This window comes from Notamacropus eugenii, chromosome 7, assembly GCF_028372415.1.
Source record: "Notamacropus eugenii isolate mMacEug1 chromosome 7, mMacEug1.pri_v2, whole genome shotgun sequence".
Lineage (NCBI taxonomy): Eukaryota > Metazoa > Chordata > Mammalia > Diprotodontia > Macropodidae > Notamacropus > Notamacropus eugenii.
Window position 1 is genome coordinate 76853662 of NC_092878.1, and position 20681 is coordinate 76874342.

Consider the following 20681-nt stretch of genomic DNA (forward strand, 5'->3'; position numbering starts at 1 on the left):
ATTGTTAGTCATACTTTTAGGGTTTCATTTCTTTGCACTTTAAAAAAAACCAGCTTCAAAGGAAATGATGATTTGTAGTCCAACTTGACTATCCTGAATATACCTTGAAGGATCTTTAGAACTGTTTGAAGAATTTGAAGTTTAAACTTTGAAGCAGTGTTGAATGTTAGCTATTTTCATCTTAGCTAAATCACAGTCATATATTCTGTCAAATAGTTGGCCAAACAGAATTGTTTTACTTTATACAGAGAATACTTGGAGTGAGTAACCTAGAAGGGAGCTCAAGAGACTTTTTTTAAACTTTTTTTTTTTAAATGCTTCATCTTTTCAAGTTCACTATAATCCTCTTGAACTTGTTAGTGCTGAGGAAACACAAGTATGTACAAAAGTTTTTCTAGTGTAACCTTCACATGAAAAAGATTCTGCTAAATGGAATTTTAAAAAACTGGCCTAAAATTGCCACATGTTCTCATGCCCATGTCCCATTTAAAATGTTTTATCATTGGTTTATGTGTACGATGTCATTTAAGAAAAACATTCACCCTGTGTACACCATATACTAAATGTGTGTCCTCCTTTTGTTTGAGGTTTACATTTCAGAGAGATATGGCAATTATTTTGAGCCATTTTTATTTTAAGCATATGCTTTGTTTAAAAAGTATATTTATTACCATGAGTCAGAATCTTATTAACATAAAAGATAAAAACAAATGAGTCAATATTTTCCTGGTATTTCATTAGTAGATTTTTAATTATAGCATTGCTAGTCAATGTGGTATGCTGTAGAATCAATCAGTAGGTGAATATGATGGAATCATATTTTTTAGGCAAGAAAGTAATTGATATGATGATTATTCATTTAAACAGAACTTTTCCTTCATTCCCTCAAAAGAAAATTATTGTTCTCATTACATATATGCAATGTCAGGTGACTATATTCCTACATCCACACTGTTTCATAGAACCAGTGCTAATGAATGCATTTGCGTATCATTTCAGAGGTTAAAGATAATGTTATCACTTGGAATTTTTTATTAAATGCAGGAGACTATTTTGGACTGTTTATGTTCATGCTGCTTTGTATTGGATACATCTGCTTTTGATCATGAGCATAGTTGAATCTCTTTGTATTTTCTTAAAGACTGGAATGCAAGAATATTAAAAGCTATGAAATAATATCTGACTTGTCTTCAACATTAAAACTGGCATACAAGGATATCAGAAGCTATGAAACAATATTTGGTTTGTTGCCAACATAAAATGCTGTAATTTTTTTAAAGCCAAGAATCAGTCTTCCATCTACTATTTTGATTAAACTCCAAAGAATTGTTACCATTGCCATGAGCAGCCCTTTGAATGCAAACTGATGTTTAATCAAGCAGTGACATGTTATTTTCAAGGTCATTTTTGGTTAGGATGGAAGCAAAGCAAGTATTTTCTTTTTCTAAAACACCAGTAAAACTTTAAAGGATTGAGTATTGTTGATTAATTAGATTTTATAATAGTTCTCTTAGCTTCTGAAATGAGAAATATAATTTTTGCTTTTCAAGAATAAGACATTGTAGCAGGAATAATAATGAAATCAAAACTAATATAAATCTATGCACATTACAAGAAAGCCCCCAATGAATTCCTGATTATTTATGCTATTGGAAAAAAGTGGTTTGAATAATTCAGAAATAATTTCTGTTTGTTCTTGGTATGTATTATTCAACTTTAGGGACAGAGGGATCGGTGTGTAGATTTCCTTGCTTAAATTATATTTGGATTATTGGATTAGGACAAAAGTAAAATGTTTTTAATCCTCCGAGCAAAAAGCCAATATCAGTGGTAGGAGGTTACTTGAATATGGGGGCAATGTAAAGTCAGATTGTAAATAAAATTTGCCAAGAGCTGTCTTCTTGGTCTGTAGCAGAGACTGGGATCAGGGGAGGGAGTAGGGCATCTGTTCTTTAATGGAAAGAAAAATTGAACAGCTTTTAACCACTCATTAGCTTGGGAACTTCCATTTCCTCATCTGTAAAATGGGGATTGTAAATAAGATAAATTTTAGTGTGTGTAAGGTAGATTTTTGTTATTCTTTCTTAGAGCTTTGTTTCCCAGGATCCATGGCCATAACAATGTCTATTTCCCAGGCTCATGACTTGTAAACATCTCTACCAAGCTTGCACAGCATTATATAATGATAAATAATGTAAACATTTGTGCTAAAAATTGTAAATATCCACTACGACTGTGCAGTGAGATATAATGATGAGACGGTATAAACTTGTGAGGCTGTTGTTGGCAAGATGATTTCTTTGTCTGTTGCCCTATAAAGCAAATTGGCGCTGGTCAGTAAGTGAGGAATTTGTATTTGCCTCAATTTGCCCCCATTGAGGCTTAGGGGAAGTCGTTGGGGAATATGACGGTGTAATGCTGTATGCCTTGATTGGCCCCCATCAAGGCTTGGGGGAAATCTATGTTTGCCTCAACCAGCCCCATTGAGGTTTAGGGTGATCCTGTAGGAGTTGTAGCTCCTTCTATATTCTCACCCACCCCTGTGAGAAGGGTGATGAGGGAATGCTATAGGAGCTGGTGTTCCCATTGTCAGCAATGTCAGCAATGTCAGCATTGACATTGGTGCTCCCATTGTCAGCAACCCTTTTGAGAAGACTAGACTAGAATGAAGTAAGATCATTGACCCTTCCAAAGCTGTCTTCCTGGCCTTCCTGTCTGCCCAAATCAAGAGTGAACCTGTTAGAGGTTGGAGTCCAAACTGGTGCCTCCTGTGTGTTATTTGTGAAACAGGGATAATTTTATTTGCACTAAGAACTTCACAGGGTTGTTATAACGATCAGGTGAGATAACTTAGGATGAGCAGAGGTATCATTAGTTCCTGTGTAAATTGAATGCAGTCTGTGCAGACTTTGGACTGCATTAACAGTCTTATCCAAATCACAGCCTATATTTTCTGATACCCCTTAGTTGGTCTTAAGTTATTGTTGTTAAAAAGAAACAGAAACAAAAACCATCACCTGTTGACCAGTGATTTACTCTCTTAGCCTCTCTAAATTTAACAGAACTGGTCTTTGGTCATCAGGCTCCTATGAGAAGCTTTTCTGTCCTAGTAGGACATTTTAGAGCCTGCCCTCAGCAGTCAGTCTTCAAGAGGCAGGCTCTTCTTTATACCCTGTTATGAGGAATCACTCTACTCAAAGGACAAAGGTCCAGGGAAATACAGCTTTAAAGATAAAAAGTAGTTAGCTGTTTAATTTGAAAAATGTCAAGCTTTATAGGCAGCTGTTCCCAACACTCAAAGTAAAGTGGTAAAGATATTCTCTGGGTCATAATCTTTGTTGTTTTTCCCATTTTAAAATTCTGCTTTCTAGATTCCCAAGCAACTAACATTGTTTTGATTAGGAGTTAAGGTGTTAAATTGGGAAAAACAGTACCCCAAAGAAGAGAAAGCTCTGGAGGCTGTCTTAAAGTATTGTATATATTACACAACTTAATTTATTTACTTTCAGATTTTTTCTTCCTTAAAATTTTCCCTCTTTTAACTACATAAAGAATAAAATTTGCTTTATGAGTTCTAAGTAGTTATTGATCTATTAATTACTGGGGCATTGCCCTATTTACTGTTGTCTGTGACCAAGAATGACCTTGATTTTTTTTTTATTTTCTATTTCTATTTTGTATTTTGATATATAATTATTACCAGGTCTTTTATATCTGTGTATAAACCTACATAAGAAATCTAAACATAAGGAGTTGTTAATCTTGAAAGTTTTTTCAATGACTAGGTTTCATAAGCTCTTCTAGCTTGCCAGTGTCATTTAATGTAGAAATTTTTGTTTTATCTGTGATTTTTTAGGCAGCTTGGATTTTAAAAACAAGAGCGCTAACTGAAATGGTATACGTAGATGAAATTGATGTAGATCAAGAAGGAATTGCAGAGATGGTCCTGGATGAAAATGCAATTGCTCAAGTTGCTCGTAAGTACCTGACACTCTCATTTTACAAATGATGAAGCCAAGGTTCAGAGAAGAAAATTAAGTTACCTGGTGTTCAGTGCTACAGTGAGGCAGATTTAGAATCTGAACCCATCTCTTTGAACTCTCAGGCTAAAGTTCTGTCTGTTCTGTCAAACTACTTATGTGCCTAATAGTACATGTTGTGAAACAGAATGTTACTGCAAGTGAATCTTTACTATGCCTGAGTCTAGACAAGTGTACTTTCCATATAAGTCAAGAAGATAATTCTGCATTTCAAATATGAAGTAGACGATAAATATAGCATAGGCTTCCTGAGGGTGGGGACTGGTTTTTTGTTTGTTTGTTTGTGCCTGGAATATAGTTGGCACTTAATAAATATTCAGTAATTGAATTCATACCCTACCAGAGTATAATTTAACATTTTGTTAATGTCACATTTAAAAATATTAAAGGAAGAGCTTGAATTATTAAAACAAATTCAGCTATGATATATAATAACCATTTTACAATTTTTCAGTTATTGAATAACAATATATTTTAGTTACATAATGTCTCTTCTTCCAGAAGCTTGTATCTTAAAAATGAATGCATTATACCCTTTGACTCAGTATTACCACTCCTAGGTCTGTATCCCAAAGTGATCATAAAAGTGGGGAAAGGATCCACATGTACCAAAATATTTATAGAGCTCTTTTTGGTGATAGCCAAGAATTGGAAATTGAGGGGATGCCCATCAGTTGGGCAATGACTGAACAAGTTGTGGTACATGATTGTAATGGAATGCTATGGTTCCCTAAGAAATGATGAGCAGGCTGACTTCAGAAAAATCTGGAAAGATTTACATGAACTGATGCTGAGTAAAATAAGCAGAACCAGGAGTACATTGTACATAGTAACAATAACATTGTGTGATAGACTTAGCACTTCTCAGTAATTCAAGGATCTAAGACAATTCCAAAAGACTCATGATGAAAAATGCTGTCTATATCCAGAGAAAGAACTATGGAGTCTGCATGCAGATCAAAGCCTACTAGTTTTTTTCTCTCTTTTTAAAATATTTATCCTTTCTTGCGGTTTTTTCCCTTTGGTTCTAATTCTTCTTTACAACATGACTGATGTGGAAATATGTTTAAGATGATTGTTCATGTATAGTGTATATCAGATTGCATGCCCATCTTGGAGAGGGGGGCGGGGTGGGAGGGGGAGAAAATTTAGAATTCAAAATCTTATAGAAGTGAATGTTGAAAATTAAAAATAAATTATATATATTAAAATTAATGCATTAGGAAATGTTTAGATTTTAAAGTTCTAAAATTCTTCTCTTATCTGTTAGGGCCTGGTACATCTCTGAAACTTCCTGGAACCAATCAGACAGGAGGGCTTAGTCCAGCTGTTAGGTACATCTTTTATTTTTCACTAGCCTCTGATATTTTTCTCAAAATTATGTTCTCTCATTTTCCTAACTCTACCAATATGCTATACTTGTAGGCCAATAACACAAGCTGGAAGACCCATTACAGGCTTTGTCCGGCCTGGCACACAGAGTGGAAGGCCTGGCACTATGGAACAAGCTATTAGAACACCCAGAACTGCATATACTGCTCACCCTATTAGTAGCTCTTCTGGAAGATATGTCAGGCTGGGAACGGTAAAATAACTACCTTTACCACAGTGCCACATAACAAAAGTATCTTTTTGTAATGTGATTAATTTTACTTTTGTGAAACTGTTGGGTTTCTGAAGGTGATTCTTGCTTATTCTCCCTTTAAAATTTTTACCTAAAATATATTCAGTTGTATTTTTACAAAGTAAAGGCTTCAGATTACTTATCTCACAATTGCTTTTCTCCATAGGCATCAATGCTTACAAATCCTGATGGGCCTTTTATAAATTTATCTAGATTGAATTTAACCAAATATGCTCAAAAACCAAAATTTGCAAAGGTATGTGTATTTTTTTTTATCATTCTTTCTAAATATCACTGTTATGATTTTAGTAAAAAAGCTAAACGTTACTGCATTGCATTTTAAAGATAATTATTTTGACTACAGATGAGTTGGGGTGATTTCAAACTGATGCAAGCACGTATAGAGGCAAAGCTCTGGGTCTTATCAATTTATTCATTACTCAGTTTCTTTTAAATAAAGAATCTTAGCTTCTGAACAGAAGGCACAGTTGTTTTCTTTTTTTTCCCCTCCTTTTCTCAGAATTTCTTTGTCTCATTCTCCCAAAGAGGTATTATATTCACAATATAATCCAAGATTGACTTTTGGATCCCAGGACCGCTTTATAACCTAAACTCCCACAGCAGTTTATCATTACATTCTTTCTCAGAAATACAATCCTTAGTCAAAATATATATTTATAGGTTGTTTAAAAAAAAACAAAACAACCTGACCTCTCAAAATGCCCCAGTCTTTAAGAGTCTTTATGATGTTTTTAAGACAAGTTGTTCTCAAAGCATCACAAATTGATCTTATTACCAAAGAACCAATGGTGTGAAGACTGGGCATGCAGCATATCTATATATATGTAAATAAATGTAGAATCAGATTTTTCTAGTTTATTTAGCATTGAAAAAACAAAATATAGAGACCCATGCAAATTAATGTATGTGTAAATGATATTATTCTAAGCTATATATATATATTTTAAGCATCTTGAAAACATTTACAGAAATTTGTAGATATTAAACCCTATTATTCAAGTTCTCAGAGTTGGGAGAATTTTCCCAAATATTACATGAATTAAGAAACCTCTAGTGGCTAGCCCTAAAGAATAATGTCTTGAACCCCTGATTAGGGAACAAAACAGTAACGAATCAATCTGATCTGACTAGGTATTTTCTTTAATTAGAGTGGTCTTGTTACAAGATTATCAAGGTTTCTGGTTTTGTTTTGTTTTTTTTAGATAAGTCTAGGAAAATTTGAATCAGGGTTGGGGAATGGAGAGGAGGAATAAAGAAATCAAAATCATCCTGCCTGTATATGGGATTACTAAAATAAGTTCAGAAATCATAGGAATAAAACAGTTCTTTTCCCTCCTAGAAATTTACCCTCTGCTATTACCTGCCTCTCTTCAAATTACTAGCCCCTTTCTTTCAAGATAGTAATATTTATATTGTCTGCTGCTATTGTGGATTGGAACTTTCCTAAATTAGAAAGTATTCTTCATGAAGTCATGACTTCCTCTTCTGTTAGCACTCAGATGGACCTACAAGTTAGCAAGCTCTTAAGAAAGTATATGAACATTAGTTATTAGGACCAAATTAATAGCATGATCATTTTTCCCAAATTGTATATTGTTACAGTACTGAAAATAACCAACATATTAAACTCTCTGGACTGTATTTTATATTATTAATACTTAGTAAGACCTATTTATAGAGAACTGTTTTCCTTATATAGTGCATAGGGATGGGGCAGCATGCCAGAGTGGATTTAGTGTTGGACTTCTTGAACAGGGGAGTGATGTGCTTTAGGAGTATCACTTAGGAAATTGTGCCACAGATAGGTTGGAGTAGGGAGAGACTTAGAGGAGGGAGACCAAGTAGGAGGCTATTGTAGTTGGCTAGAAGAGTAAGCTAGAAAGTGATAAGAGCCTGCACCAGGGTGGTGGTTTGGGAGTGGAGAGAAGGGGACAGATACAAGAGGTGCTGAAGGGGAGAAATCAACAAGTCTTTCTTGGCAGTTGGATTCTCAGGGTAAGGGAAAAGGCAGAATTAAGGATGACTTAGTGAACCTGAGGATTTGAAATGATGCTGCCACCCTTAATAGAAATAGGGAAGTTGGGAAGTTAGGAAGTTTACTTGAAAAAAATTGTTTTAAGAAAAACAACCCCAACATTTATGACCTTTTTCTATAACAAAAAGCTTTAGAGATGATTTAGAAATGACTCAGGAGCCTAAAACACTTCTCTCCTAGTAATAGATTAAAATCTTGTTCCACTTGTTAGCTCGGGGTCATTGACCAAACTCTGTGGAAGAGAGCTCATTTCTGTTAGAATTTAGTGTGAGCTGAGTGTAGGATCCAGTTAAGTACTATATGGGAGAAAACCAAGGTAGCACCTGCCCAGAGGAATTCAAACTCAAATCAGAGCAGTATGAGAGGCTAGTGGAAAGGAATTGAGTTCATTTCACTTACTTTAATTTAAACTTGAAATTTAAATTCCTTGAATTCTTCATTTAAACATTATACTAGTCATCTTTGTCTAGGTAGGATCATTGAGGCTTGGCCTGCTTTTGTATCTTTACAGAAAGTAGAATTTTGCTGAAAACCATCATATGAAAGAATGGATCCCTCACCTGTTTGAGGCATTTAGTTCAACTAGTTGCTGCTCAGTAGCTGCATTTAATGAAGGCAAGCTTTCAGTGGAACCATTTGCCTCAGGACAGATCAATGACAACTCTTCTTTATGCTAATGAGTTGGGAGTGAGATTTTGGAATGATTTATTAATAACATTTTCAGGCAGATAGTTCCACAACTAAACCATAAAGTCTTCTTTAACCCTCCCTATTTTCCATGAAGAACTACTTCTAATGACTTCTTAAGGTATTGCATCTAGTGCAGCTGATATTGATTCCTGTTGCTTTCTTAGGCAAAAAACAAATATTGACTAATTTAGATATATTCCTAAGAGGTAAAAACCTGTGTAGGTTGTTTATTTTTTGTTTTTTTTAAAGAAATGCTTTTGTGTTTTTTGGGTGATCAGTACAAAAACTTTACAGAGGCAATAAATTTATTTAAAATATTAAAAAATAATGTTATAGATCAACTTCCACATTGTCCAGTCAACCAATTTTGCAGTGGAGTCATGCTTGATTTTTTACTTCCCTGTCCCTGTCACATCCAGCCAATTGCCCAGTCTTGTCAGTCTACCTCTGCAGCATCTCTCCAATCCATTCCCTTCCCCCTGACTACTACATGGCTACTACTCTAGTTCAGGCACTCATATCCTCTCATCAACTACTAAAATAGCCACTTAATTGATCTTTCTCTTCTCAAGTCCATCTTCCAGATGCCAAAAATAGTCATTCGAAAACACAAGTCACTTTATTCAATTTTTTTTTTTTTTAAGATGAACATTTTTAATTAATTTATTTTTAGTTGTCATCATTTCCACAAGGTTTTGAGTTCCAGATTTTCTCCACATCTCTCCCCTCCCTCACCCTATGTGGCATGCATTCTGATTATACCTTCCCCCAGTCTGCCCTCCCTTTTAACACCCCTCTCCCCTGTTATTCCCTTCCCCTGTTCTTTCTTGTAGGGCAAGGTAGATTTCTATACTCCATTGCCTATATATCCTATTTCCCAGTTGCATGTGAAAACAGTTTTTAACATTTGTTTTTGAAAATTTGAGTTCCAAATTCTCTTCCTTCTTCCCTCCCCACCTGCCCTCATTGAGAAGGCAAGCAATTCAATATCAATTATACATGTGTAGTTATGCAAAACACTTCCATAATAGTCATGTTGTGAAAGAGTAACTTTATTTCCCTCCATCCTGTCCCGCTCCCCATTTATTCTACTTTCAACTTTGACCCTCTCCCTTTTCAAAAGTGTTTGCTTCTGACTACCCCCTTCCCCAATCTGCCCTCCCTTCTATCATCCTCCTCCCTGCTTATCCCCTTCCTCCTCGAAAGATACCCAGTTGAGTGTGTGTGTTATTCCCTCCTTAAGCCAAATCCGATGAGAATAAGGTTTACTCATTCCATCTCATCTCCCCCCACTTCCTCTCCACTTTTTCTTGCCTCTTTTATGTGATAATTTACCTCATTCTATCCTTCCCTTTCTCCTCCCAATATAGTCTTCTCTCACCCCTTAATTTTATTTTTAGCTATCATCCCTTCATATTCAACTCACTCTGTTCCTCTCTCTGTTTCTCTGTCTCTCTGTCTCTCTCTCTCTGTCTCTCTCTCTCCTCCAGCCATCCTAATACTAAACAAGGTCTCATGAGTTACAAATATCATCTTTCCATGTACGAATGTAAACAGTTCAACTTTAATAAGTCCCTTATGATTTCTCTTTCCTGTTTACCTTTTCATGCTTCTTGTATCTGAACATCAGATTTTCTGTTGAGCTCAGGGCTTTTCAGCAAGAATGCTTGAAAGTCCTCTGTATCATTGAAATTCCATTTTTTCCCCTGAAGTATTATACTCAGTTTTGCTAGGTAGGTGATTCTTGGTTTTAATCCTAGCTCCATATCATATTCCACACCCTTGGATCTCTTAATGTAGCAGCTGCTAAATCCTGTGTTATCCTGAATGTATTTCCACAATACTTGCATTGTTGCTTTCTGGCTGCTTGTCTACTCAGTATTCTTTACTTGTTCCCTGTTGCCTGTAGGAAAAGGAGAAGCACACACCTTGGGTCAGTGAACTTAAAAAAATTTTTTTTTATAATTTCATTTTGGTATAACTGATTTCCTTTACAGTCATATATGTTTGTACGTATGTAAATGTATAATATTTAAAAACATCATTCTGAGAAGGGGTCTATACTAGGATAAAATAAAATTCCCTAGTTTGACCCTCCACATCCTAGTTCTGGTTTCCCTCTCTAGACATTTCACATTACCTGTCTTCAACCATTTTGCTACATTCATACATACATACAGAATGCTACATTCTAGCCAAAGTAGCTTCCTTTGTCAAACTCTCCATTTTGTCTTTTGCCCTCATGCCTTTGCACAAAGCTATTCAACATACATGGCATTCATTCCCTTTTCACCTCTGCCTCTCAGAATTCTTAGCTTCCTCCAAGACTGCTCATGTCCTACTTTTCCTGGAAAACCTTTCTTGACTTATCTAGATGCAAAAAGGAAACACTTGGTAAATGCAGATTGAACTAAGTTAAATATTTATTCAGAATGGATAGGTTATGGGAAGTTGGGGTTCATTGCTTATTCTGGGCTACAGTTATTATTAAATATCATACATACATGGAGCCATGAGTTACAAAAAATACAATAAAATACATCAGTCAGTTACCAAGCATTTATGAAATACTTACTCTTTTAACTATTCTGAACAAAATAGCATCTTTCTTTGATTCAGAAGAAACTTACTTATCTGGCAGTGACTCAAGCTATTGTAATTGAATTCAGGATTATTGTAGAGCAAAGATGTCAAAGAGGACACCTGTAGCCTAACCAAATTAAAACATAACGGAGAAATATTTAACAAAATAAATAAAAATGCATTAGAACATAAAATAAAATGTAGTTTTCTAAGTCATTATGTGGTAGCAGGGATCCTTATGAAAGGTTTAGTGGCCCCATTTCTGTTTGAGTTTGATACCACTGTAGTGCTGTGTCTTGATCATTTGTCTCTTGCTCATGAAAGTTTAGAACATGGGGAAAAATTTAGTCAACTGAACTTTCTTGTTTGGATTTTGGATAAATTAAAGTTAACTATATAATATAAATATTTAGCCATACATGACTGCGAAAGAGAAGGAATTTCTATAAATACCAGACTATGACGACTATGTTGTTATTTTGATTTAGTCTATGGGTTGTCAGAGTAGCTTCTGAGTCTTAATAGAGCAGCAAAGTGCTTTTGTTATAAAATAAGATTCAACAGTGAATTTAATATTTTCTTTTAATAGGCTTTGTTTGAATACATCTTTCATCATGAAAACGATGTTAAGAGTGTAAGTTTTTTATTTCTACTATTTTCTTATACTATAGTTCATCTTTTAACTGGATTTTAAATTTATAAAATATTATATTTTTCAATGGATGGAAGTTGTTAAGAATTCAATGGGTACAAATATTTTCAAAATCCATTGACAACTTTAGATAAGAAATGTAGCACAAATATGGAAATGTTACCATTTTGTAAGTTCCTGACATATAACATTAGCATTCAAATAGTATACATGTAACAATCCCTGTAGCTACATAAACAGGCAAAATGTATTGACTTAAGAATATTACATAGATTTTGTGTCAATGTGATGATTATTTGGAGCACATTTTCATTTTAAGTAATAAAGGATGGATTCTTTAATCTATAAGAGAGCAAAAGGTGACTATCTTCATTTCTTTATGTTTTCACAGCAAGTTTAAAGTTGTTGGATATAACTCATTGGATCACTTGGTCTCTTAATTAAAACTCGTTTTGAATTTGCACATGGTAATATTTAAAATTTAGAAGTAGAAAATAAGTTGTAACTTTATGAGCTCTGTCAAATGACATGTAACAGATTTTGCATAGTTTTTGTTTAATCTTTCTCATTAAATAGAAAAAAAATTTTACATATATATATGCATACACACATTAGTGAATATCTGAATCATTCAATACTTAGTAATTGAGTACCTACTATTGAGAGTACAAATATTAAATATAAGATATATTCTCTATCTTTATGGAGCTTATAGGTAAGCTATGGAATCAAAACTTCCCTACATGAAATTTTTAGAAAACTTTAATTGATAAACTGTATAGTAACCATAGGGAGACTTCAGAGGCCATTGCATTAATCAGCTGTGAGCTGGTACGTGAACTGAGTGGAAGAGAGGGCAGAGTTATTTTCTAAAATGGGAGATGAGAGCATTCTAAGTGAAAGAAATAATAAGAGTAAAGATGCAGTTAGAAATTCTTTCCAGCCCTCTCTGGTGAGTAGTGCAGATAGTATTATCCCAAGCTTTTTTTTTTAAGCCAGACCTGTGATTTCATAGTTGTAGAGCACCCAGCTCTTGCTCAGCAACATATGGTCTAAAAGTGTTATCTAAGACACAGACACACAGTCATCTCTGGCAAGACTTGAACTTAGATCTTCCTGACTCAAAGATCAGCATTTTACAGATGAGGAAGATGACACTTAGCCACTTACCATGGTCATGGCCAGCTGGGGACAAAGTTTGGATTTGAACTTATATTCAGACTCAAAATCCAGTGCTTTTTTACTGTACTGCTCAGTGTATTCAGTAGGCAATGAAGAGATAGATCTAAGCTACCAGAGATTGTGTACTGGGGAATACAGTGATGGAAAATAAGCTTTGGATAAACAGAGTTGATTCATATTATGAAAGACCTTGAAAGTCAAGGAGATGCATCTAGACTTGATATAATGGGCTAATAGAAAGCTATTGTAGGTTTTGGATCTGAAGAGTTACAAAATATTTTAGAAAGACTCATTTGGCATCCAGAGCTCTCCCAGGGGCTTGTGAGAACTGGGGCAAATTGTATTTACTGTGTATGCCTTCCCCTATTTCCAACATACTTTTTTTGTACCAGTAAAATCTAGTCTAAATAAACATCAAGGCAGCTCTGATCAACAGTAGTGAGAGTATAAATGTTAAGAACAAACATACATAGAAGTATTGTAGGGGAAACAAAATAGATAGAGAAGAGATGGCTTAACAGGATCACTTGCAGCCGGAGATATGTATGTAGCAGGGGGTGGAGGAAAGACCGCATTGCTAGGCAGCCAGCATCAGTGCCATTTTAATTTTCTCAATGGTAGTTCATGTATGCAACCTTTTTAAATGATGCAAACAGTTTCATCTTCATATTTCCTCTTACCTGCTGTCAATCTACGTCACTGCACAGTTTTTATTTAAATTTTTAACTGGACCTATGATTTCATTGACATATGAAACTCTGGGTGAGGAAATCAACACCCACATGACAACTTATACTCTTATACTCTTAGAGAGCTGGCTTGAGCACTAAAAGGTAAAACGATTTACCCCAGGGTTTCACAGTGAGGATGTATGTACTAGAGAGACTTGTACCTCCTCGATAACCGTAGTGGCATCATGCCTGCCAGAGCTTTGGGTGATTGTCCCAATTTACTAGACTGTAAGAACAACTCTTCTGGCTGATATGTACTATGTGGAATGGAAGGTGAAGAGAATGGAGGAAGGCAAAACCATAAGAAAGGGTTTGCGGTAACTGGAATGAGGTAAGAGAGGCAAAGAAAAATGGTGTGGCAGTAGAAGATAAAGAGAAGACCACTGCCCCCACAAGAGACATTTAAAAAAAAAGAATGAGAACTTGGTAACAAGAAATTCAGGAGAGAAAAAAAGAAAGATGAACCCCTTCTTTCCAGCCTGGGAGATGTTCCCACTGATAGATTGTATGCTGTCCGGGAAGCAGTGTTGAACATGGAATCAGGAGAGACTTGGGTCTGAATCCTGTTGATGATGAATAATTGTGTGACTATAAATAAATCACTTACCTTCTTTTTTCCCCCTTGCAATTCAACTTAATTTCAATAATTTAATAGAAAATTAAAATAACTGGTAAGAAACAAGTAGGTGGGGAGGGCAGGCTAGGAAGGCTACAAGCCACTTCAGTTTAAGAAGGGACAAGGGGCAGGGACAGGATTGTAGGTGAATTGACTGTAAAACATACAGGGGTAAAGGAGTCAGCTTGGAATGTAGCAGAAGGTTAAGATCATGAGAAAAACTTTTGTACATAACACATAAGGGAAGTAAAAACGTGGGCAGAACCAGAAATCTGAAACATGCAACTATGATGGATGCAAAGAAAGGGAAAGGTAAGAATTGGAGATCAGGAGAAGGTGGAGTCAGTGGGAGAACATCATATTCAAGCAGTTTGGGAGGAGTGAAAAACTGAAATGTGATTTTGGGTAGCTTTGTAGTATGTGACTTGGAATGTACCATGTTGTTGATGGGGTTGGAATCATAAGGAAGATAAAAGGGGCCATATACCATAAATGTACCATACCATAAATCTGAAATCTTCAGTGGAGAGAGGAAACCCACAATTTGACCAGTCTTTTGTAAAATGAGGATAATAATACTTTTAATAGCCCCTGTAAAATTATACTTGTATGATCCCTCTGTGAAAATCTCTTAAGGCTGTGAAGACCAAATGAAATAATGCTTGTAAAATAGCTGTCCAAGCTTAAAGCACCATATAAATGTCAGCTCTTAATATAAGAGGTGGCATGGTATAGTATACTTGAAATTAAAAAGTCCTGGGTTCAAGTCCTGCCTTTAACACATACTATTTGTATGACCATAGGCAAGTAAAGTACTTTACCATTCAATATCCTCAGAAGATTCTCTAAGACTATAAATTTCAGAGGAACTACTGTCTATATTAATGGAAGGAGCGAAATCACAGGTCTATACTCTGCCCCTTAAATGAAAAGAATACTTTTAGTTATTGAGAAGGTCAACTAGTTTTGAGGGAAGATACATTTTAAACATTTTGAGTTTGAAGTGACAGGATAGCCAGATGGAAATTCCCCATACGCATTTGGAAATATGGGACTGGGGGCAGATTAGAGGTCAGGGCAGGAAAAGCAGATTTGGGAGCTATACCACATATATATAATCATGAAAATATTTTAGTAATGGATAAAATCATTGAGGGAGTAAAGAGAACAGAGGGCTAAGGGCAGAGGTAGCCAGGAAACCATGCATTTTTCTGAGTAAAGCAAAATTACTTTCATATATAACCATTATATCAATGAAATGCCATTAAGTTGGACTATCAGAGGCTTTCAGTTCCATTGTATATGTTTGATTACTTATTTAAAAAAAAAAACACATGTATCTATTTTAAAAATTAGGGCAAATTTCTGAAATTTCAAGGTAGAGTGGTTGAGCATGGGAAGGGAGGTTGTTATTTTTTTTGAAGATGTACTTAATAATTAATGATTTGTGTCCTGAGAATATCTCTGGACATCTTGGATAGAATCCACTGCTGTTCAGAAACAGCAGCTGCATTAAGTGAGAGTATAGGTATGCTTCTAAAGAGTAAACGTGCAACAGACCAAAAGTACTCATGCTACCTGTGGTATAGTTGCATTTTAGACTTTGTGTTCATATATTTTATGTGTGGACTTATAAGGATTGCTTTTCCTCTTTATCAATACTGATTTTTTTCCAATTTTTCCTTGAAGAAATAGAGGCATTTGAACTCAGACAATAAGAACATACAGCTGGTATTCTTAGTACTAGCTGAAATCTTGTACCAGGGGCAAGAAAGTGAGGAAATTGAGTTTTGGATGGGAATCAGGGAAAATGAAAACCAATTATATAATTCTAGTAAGGAAAATACTATTTAAAATTGAATAAAAAGTCACATGAGAAATGTAACACTCTAAGAAATTGCCATTTTCCTGTATCTCAGGTACCAGGGTAATGTGTAATGTTTAAGAATTGGTATGGGGAACAAAAATTGCCATGTGAATTGCTACATATCTGATGTACTTTTGTATGTCTCTTTTAGCACCCAGCATACAGTATTGCATTTAGCAGGCTCTTAATCAATGTCTGTTGAATGAGTGGTAGATCACAATAGAAAGAATATTGGATTTAGATTTGAAAATCTTGGGTTTGAATCCAATCTCTGCATATCCTAGCTTTAGGACCGTGCACAGGCTACTTAACATAATCATTTGGTCTAGATACTTAAGATCCCTTCCAGTTCTAAATCCTTTGCTTCTGTGATCCTCTGTGAATCTCAGTTTTCTCATCTCTAAAATGATGGTGATAATATTTGCACTCTCTACCTCACAGATATGTGTAGTTTACTAGGGGAGGGAAAATACTTTTTGAGTTTTAAGCTAATATGTAAATGCCATTATGGTTTTGTAATTGTAAACATTATGTGGATAATAAAAATGGATTGCTTGAATATTCTAGAGATGATTAATACTGAAAGCAGATTCTTTAATATTGTATCTGAGAGTTATTTCCTAATTGTGTTTGTAAAAAATACACTTTGTTAAGAGAACATCTTAGAATCACAGCTCTCTCAACTGTACCCCAGTAAAGAGCTAAAAATTGTATCAGACATGATGGTACAGAAATTTAAAGAGAAAATTTAGTGTTTTTCATTCATACCAAGTCTCACAAAGAGATGGGCAGAAACCTTCATATCCACAAACAAGAAGTCTCCCCGTGCTTAGATCAGAGATGCTTCACCGTCATCTGAATGGAGGGCAGGGAGAGGTGAGGACAGGAAGCTCTGACAGCTTTTCCCAGGGATGAGACAGGAGTAGGCAGCGCTCTGACCTTGATAACTCCAGCTAGAAAAGAAGCCTATAACAAATACTCTGACCTTAGATGATCCAGTGGGTCCTGACACTTGTAGTATTCTCTATGGGAACATGTAACCCAGAGTGCTTATATAGGGAGTCCTAGGACTCCAGAAACATGGTAGCTCTCTGACCAATCCTACCTGAGATATTGCCCACAAAGGGAAAGGAGGTAGGGAAGGTTGACTACAGCAGCCTAATCTGTGATGTTTCAGACGGCCCTGAAGGCTTTAATTCTCTGAGCAGATAATCCAGGGGGACCAGAAACTTGTCAGACATACTAGGGGAGGGGAAGTTAGTGACAGGAACTCAGGTAATTAAGGTCAGGAATCAAACATGACTTGAACATCTCATCCATGAGTAAAAGAGGGACAGAACCTAGCTCTGGATCAAAGTTACAAATCAGGAACAGAGACTAGCAATATGATTAAAGAGAAGAAGACACTGAACACTATGAAAAAAATTATGAATTAAGAGATACCCAAGAGGTACACCCAAGAGTACTGAGTAATAACTTGGCAATAGTCAAAAGTGTAGCCTTAGAGAGAAAAATGACTTGATCTGAAGGATTATGAAAATATCTGGCAGAAATAAAGCCAAGAGTTGCAAATGAAATTATAAGTGAAATAAAATCTCTAGAGGAAAGAATTAGAAGTCAAATGAGTAGTTATAATCATTTAAATATAAAAATAAAAGTACATGTAATTTAGAAAAAAATATGTAGCAATATAATATGTTTTGGAGATATTTTCTAAAAGCAAATTAAGCACCCTGTGGTATCACTAGTTAGAGAAAATGCATATATTATAAATATATAAACAAATATATAATACATAGTGACATATTGAATAATATTTTTGCTAAACCACACATAATGGTATTAATTATATTTAAGTTATTTGAATTCTCTCTAAAATTTAAATTGTAAAAATAAGATCAAATAAGAATATTAACATGTACTATAGTTGTAAATATAAAAAATGTCAGATACTAACATAAAGATATCTGTCTATATATCATGTATTAAATAAAAATTAATACTTTTTTACAAAACAATATATGTAAGCAATATATAAGAAATGGGACATATTTATAATTCTGCTATTTTTGCTTTACTTTTAGGTAAAATGTGAATGAATACAGTATATAAATACAAAAGACTTGTAAAGATTCATATAATGACAGATAGTTGCATAATCCTGGTCAATAGAGTTGACTGAAAATAAATAAGATCTAATGATCTTACTGATTGTAATTTCCCCTCCTGTTTTTGCTGCCATTTTAATTTTTATTTAGGGGGATATAGAAAAAAAATCCTAAGAACCTATAAGTTAGGCTATTTCTCTGTATTTCCATCTTTCAAGTTGAAATAAGGGTTTTTTGAGCCCAGTAAGAACTCAGCATGGCAGTTTGTCAGCATATTCAGGGGTCTATCCTTGGGGCAGAAGAAGATTGAGAACAGAAAGGCAAGTAATTAATTTTGCAGCCAAGATCTCCACCATGGCTTATTATTGCCAGGAGACTCAGGGAACATCTCTGGCATGTCAGAAGAAGGCACATTTAGGAGGTCAACTGTCCAGTGTGAGGAATTATTTTCTCAATTGTATAACAACTATCCTAAACCCGAAGCTAAGAAATAGAAATGGTCTATCAGTTACTCATATTATGGCAAGGTTTGTACATCTAACATTTCAGATGATTTACTGTAAGGTAAGAAAGTTAAAGGTCACATTTAACAAAAAAATTTTAAAAAACAAATTTATGTTGGATCCATAAAAAAACCTATGTACCTTAACTAAAATATTAGGCTTTGTTAGCATTGATGTTTGGAATAGCCATGTTCATTTTTTAAAAAAATGATCATTATTAAGTAAAATAAGAGAGATAGTATAGCAGGGTAAATAGAGAACTGGCTTTGGAATCAGGAAGAACCAGGTTCAAGTTTTGTCTGATTCACATACTGTGTGACCCTGGATAAATCACTTGATCTCTCAGTACCTCTGGTGACTCTCTGGAACTATAAATGACTAATCTACAATCACTGAAGAGTTTTCACTTTGGGAAGTTTCTCAGAGTGGTGAAATCATAGGTTTTGATCCTCCCTCACACAAATTAAATAAGATAGTGATATCAGGACGGTATTTTGGAGGTATGGGTAGCCTATTTGCTATTTGTGAATTTGTGAAGGGCTTTAAATGCCAAACACAGTAGAGTTTATAATCAGTGTTAGAGGCTATTTCCTGGAACTCCTGGAGTTTCTTGAAGAGGGTCAGACCATGCTTTAGGAAACTCTTTAGGCTGCTTGAGGCAGCTTTAGGCAGGTGGTGCCCTCACTAGGTGGTGCCCCTACAGAACTAGGAAAACTCACAGAAGGGATGGGGAATAATGAACTGTTTTGGAAATGTTGAATTTGAAGTGTCTATAGAACATCCACAAAACCTAGAGGAGCTAATACTTTTTAAAAGCTAAAAAACAACATAACTTTTGATTCAGAAAAATTATATAAGCCTTTATCAGTGTAGAACATAACATAGGAATCCGTATATTAGCCTCACTACACATTTTTATTACATCCACATTCTTAGTTATCTTTCTATCTTTCTGATATACAGAAAGATAAATACAAACCTATCACCCCAGTTTTCTACAACTTAAATTACACTGGGAATCTTACTGCTATAAATATAGGATTCAGTGTATAAATCAATACTTGGACCTTATCCCTGACTTTCAGTTTATCCAATAGTATTTTTATATTTGTTAATTTTGCCTTATGTATTGAAATAATATTCAGATATTAAGCATATCTGCTTTGAACAACGGTTTGTTTCTCATCTGCTGTCAACTCTATGGTCTGGAAGTAATTCTGTAAAGAAAACTGGTAAGGCCATCTGGAAGTAATGAGAAACTTCATTTCATGTTTGATTTTCAGATGAATGTTTTGATTGATATCAATTGTAATATTTTATTAATTTTTGTTTCTAAAGACAAAAAATAAAGCGAACTAAAAGAATTGTTTTTAAAGGCTTTGGATTTGGCCGCCCTTTCCACAGAACACTCTCAGTACAAAGACTGGTGGTGGAAAGTACAGATTGGAAAATGTTATTACAGGTAAAACTCTTTATAATTATTTTTTAAGCCTAAATAGGACAGAATTTCCCGGAGTCTCAAATCTGATAAACCTCTTTTGGTGCAATAGATGTGTATATAAGGAAGTGGGAAATGTACCTTTGAATAGTTTCAGAAAATATTTATTTATATGTAGGCAGAAGGATTTAATAATTTTTATGCCATTAATCACTTTTCTTTGTTACTTAAAGATTTCTGGCATAAATTTCATTTAATATTTATAGGAGCACAATGCCCCAGTGCTTAGCACATTGGCTGGCACATATCTGACTCTTTATAATCCCATTTGGGGTTCCTTTGGCAGAGATACTAGCATGGCTTACCATTATCTTCTCCAATTCAGAGGATGGATGAGGAAACTGATAAGGAAACAGATGAGGAAACTGAGGCAAATAGGATTAAGTGACTTGCCCAAAGTCACACAGCTAGTAAGTGTCTGAGGCCAGATTTGAACTCAGCAAGATCAGTCTTCCAGACTTCAGGCCTGGCCCTCTATTTTGCCTACCTGCCTCACTGGTAGTGAGCACTTAGCAGCTTATGGGTTGATTG

At 35.0% G+C, this 20681-nt stretch overlaps 1 protein-coding gene across 2 annotated transcripts in view; it reads left to right on the forward strand.

Moving 5' to 3' along the window:
* Positions 1-20681, forward strand: part of TTC8 (tetratricopeptide repeat domain 8) — a 55065-nt gene that overhangs the window by 13746 nt on the left and 20638 nt on the right. For both annotated transcript variants that reach the window (XM_072624403.1, XM_072624402.1), the window contains exons 2-7: positions 3857-3977; positions 5311-5374; positions 5466-5625; positions 5831-5920; positions 11583-11627; positions 20029-20114. In XM_072624403.1, coding sequence (XP_072480504.1) covers positions 3857-3977; positions 5311-5374; positions 5466-5625; positions 5831-5920; positions 11583-11627; positions 20029-20114 — 566 coding nt within the window. The remainder of the gene's footprint in view (positions 1-3856; positions 3978-5310; positions 5375-5465; positions 5626-5830; positions 5921-11582; positions 11628-20028; positions 20115-20681) is intronic.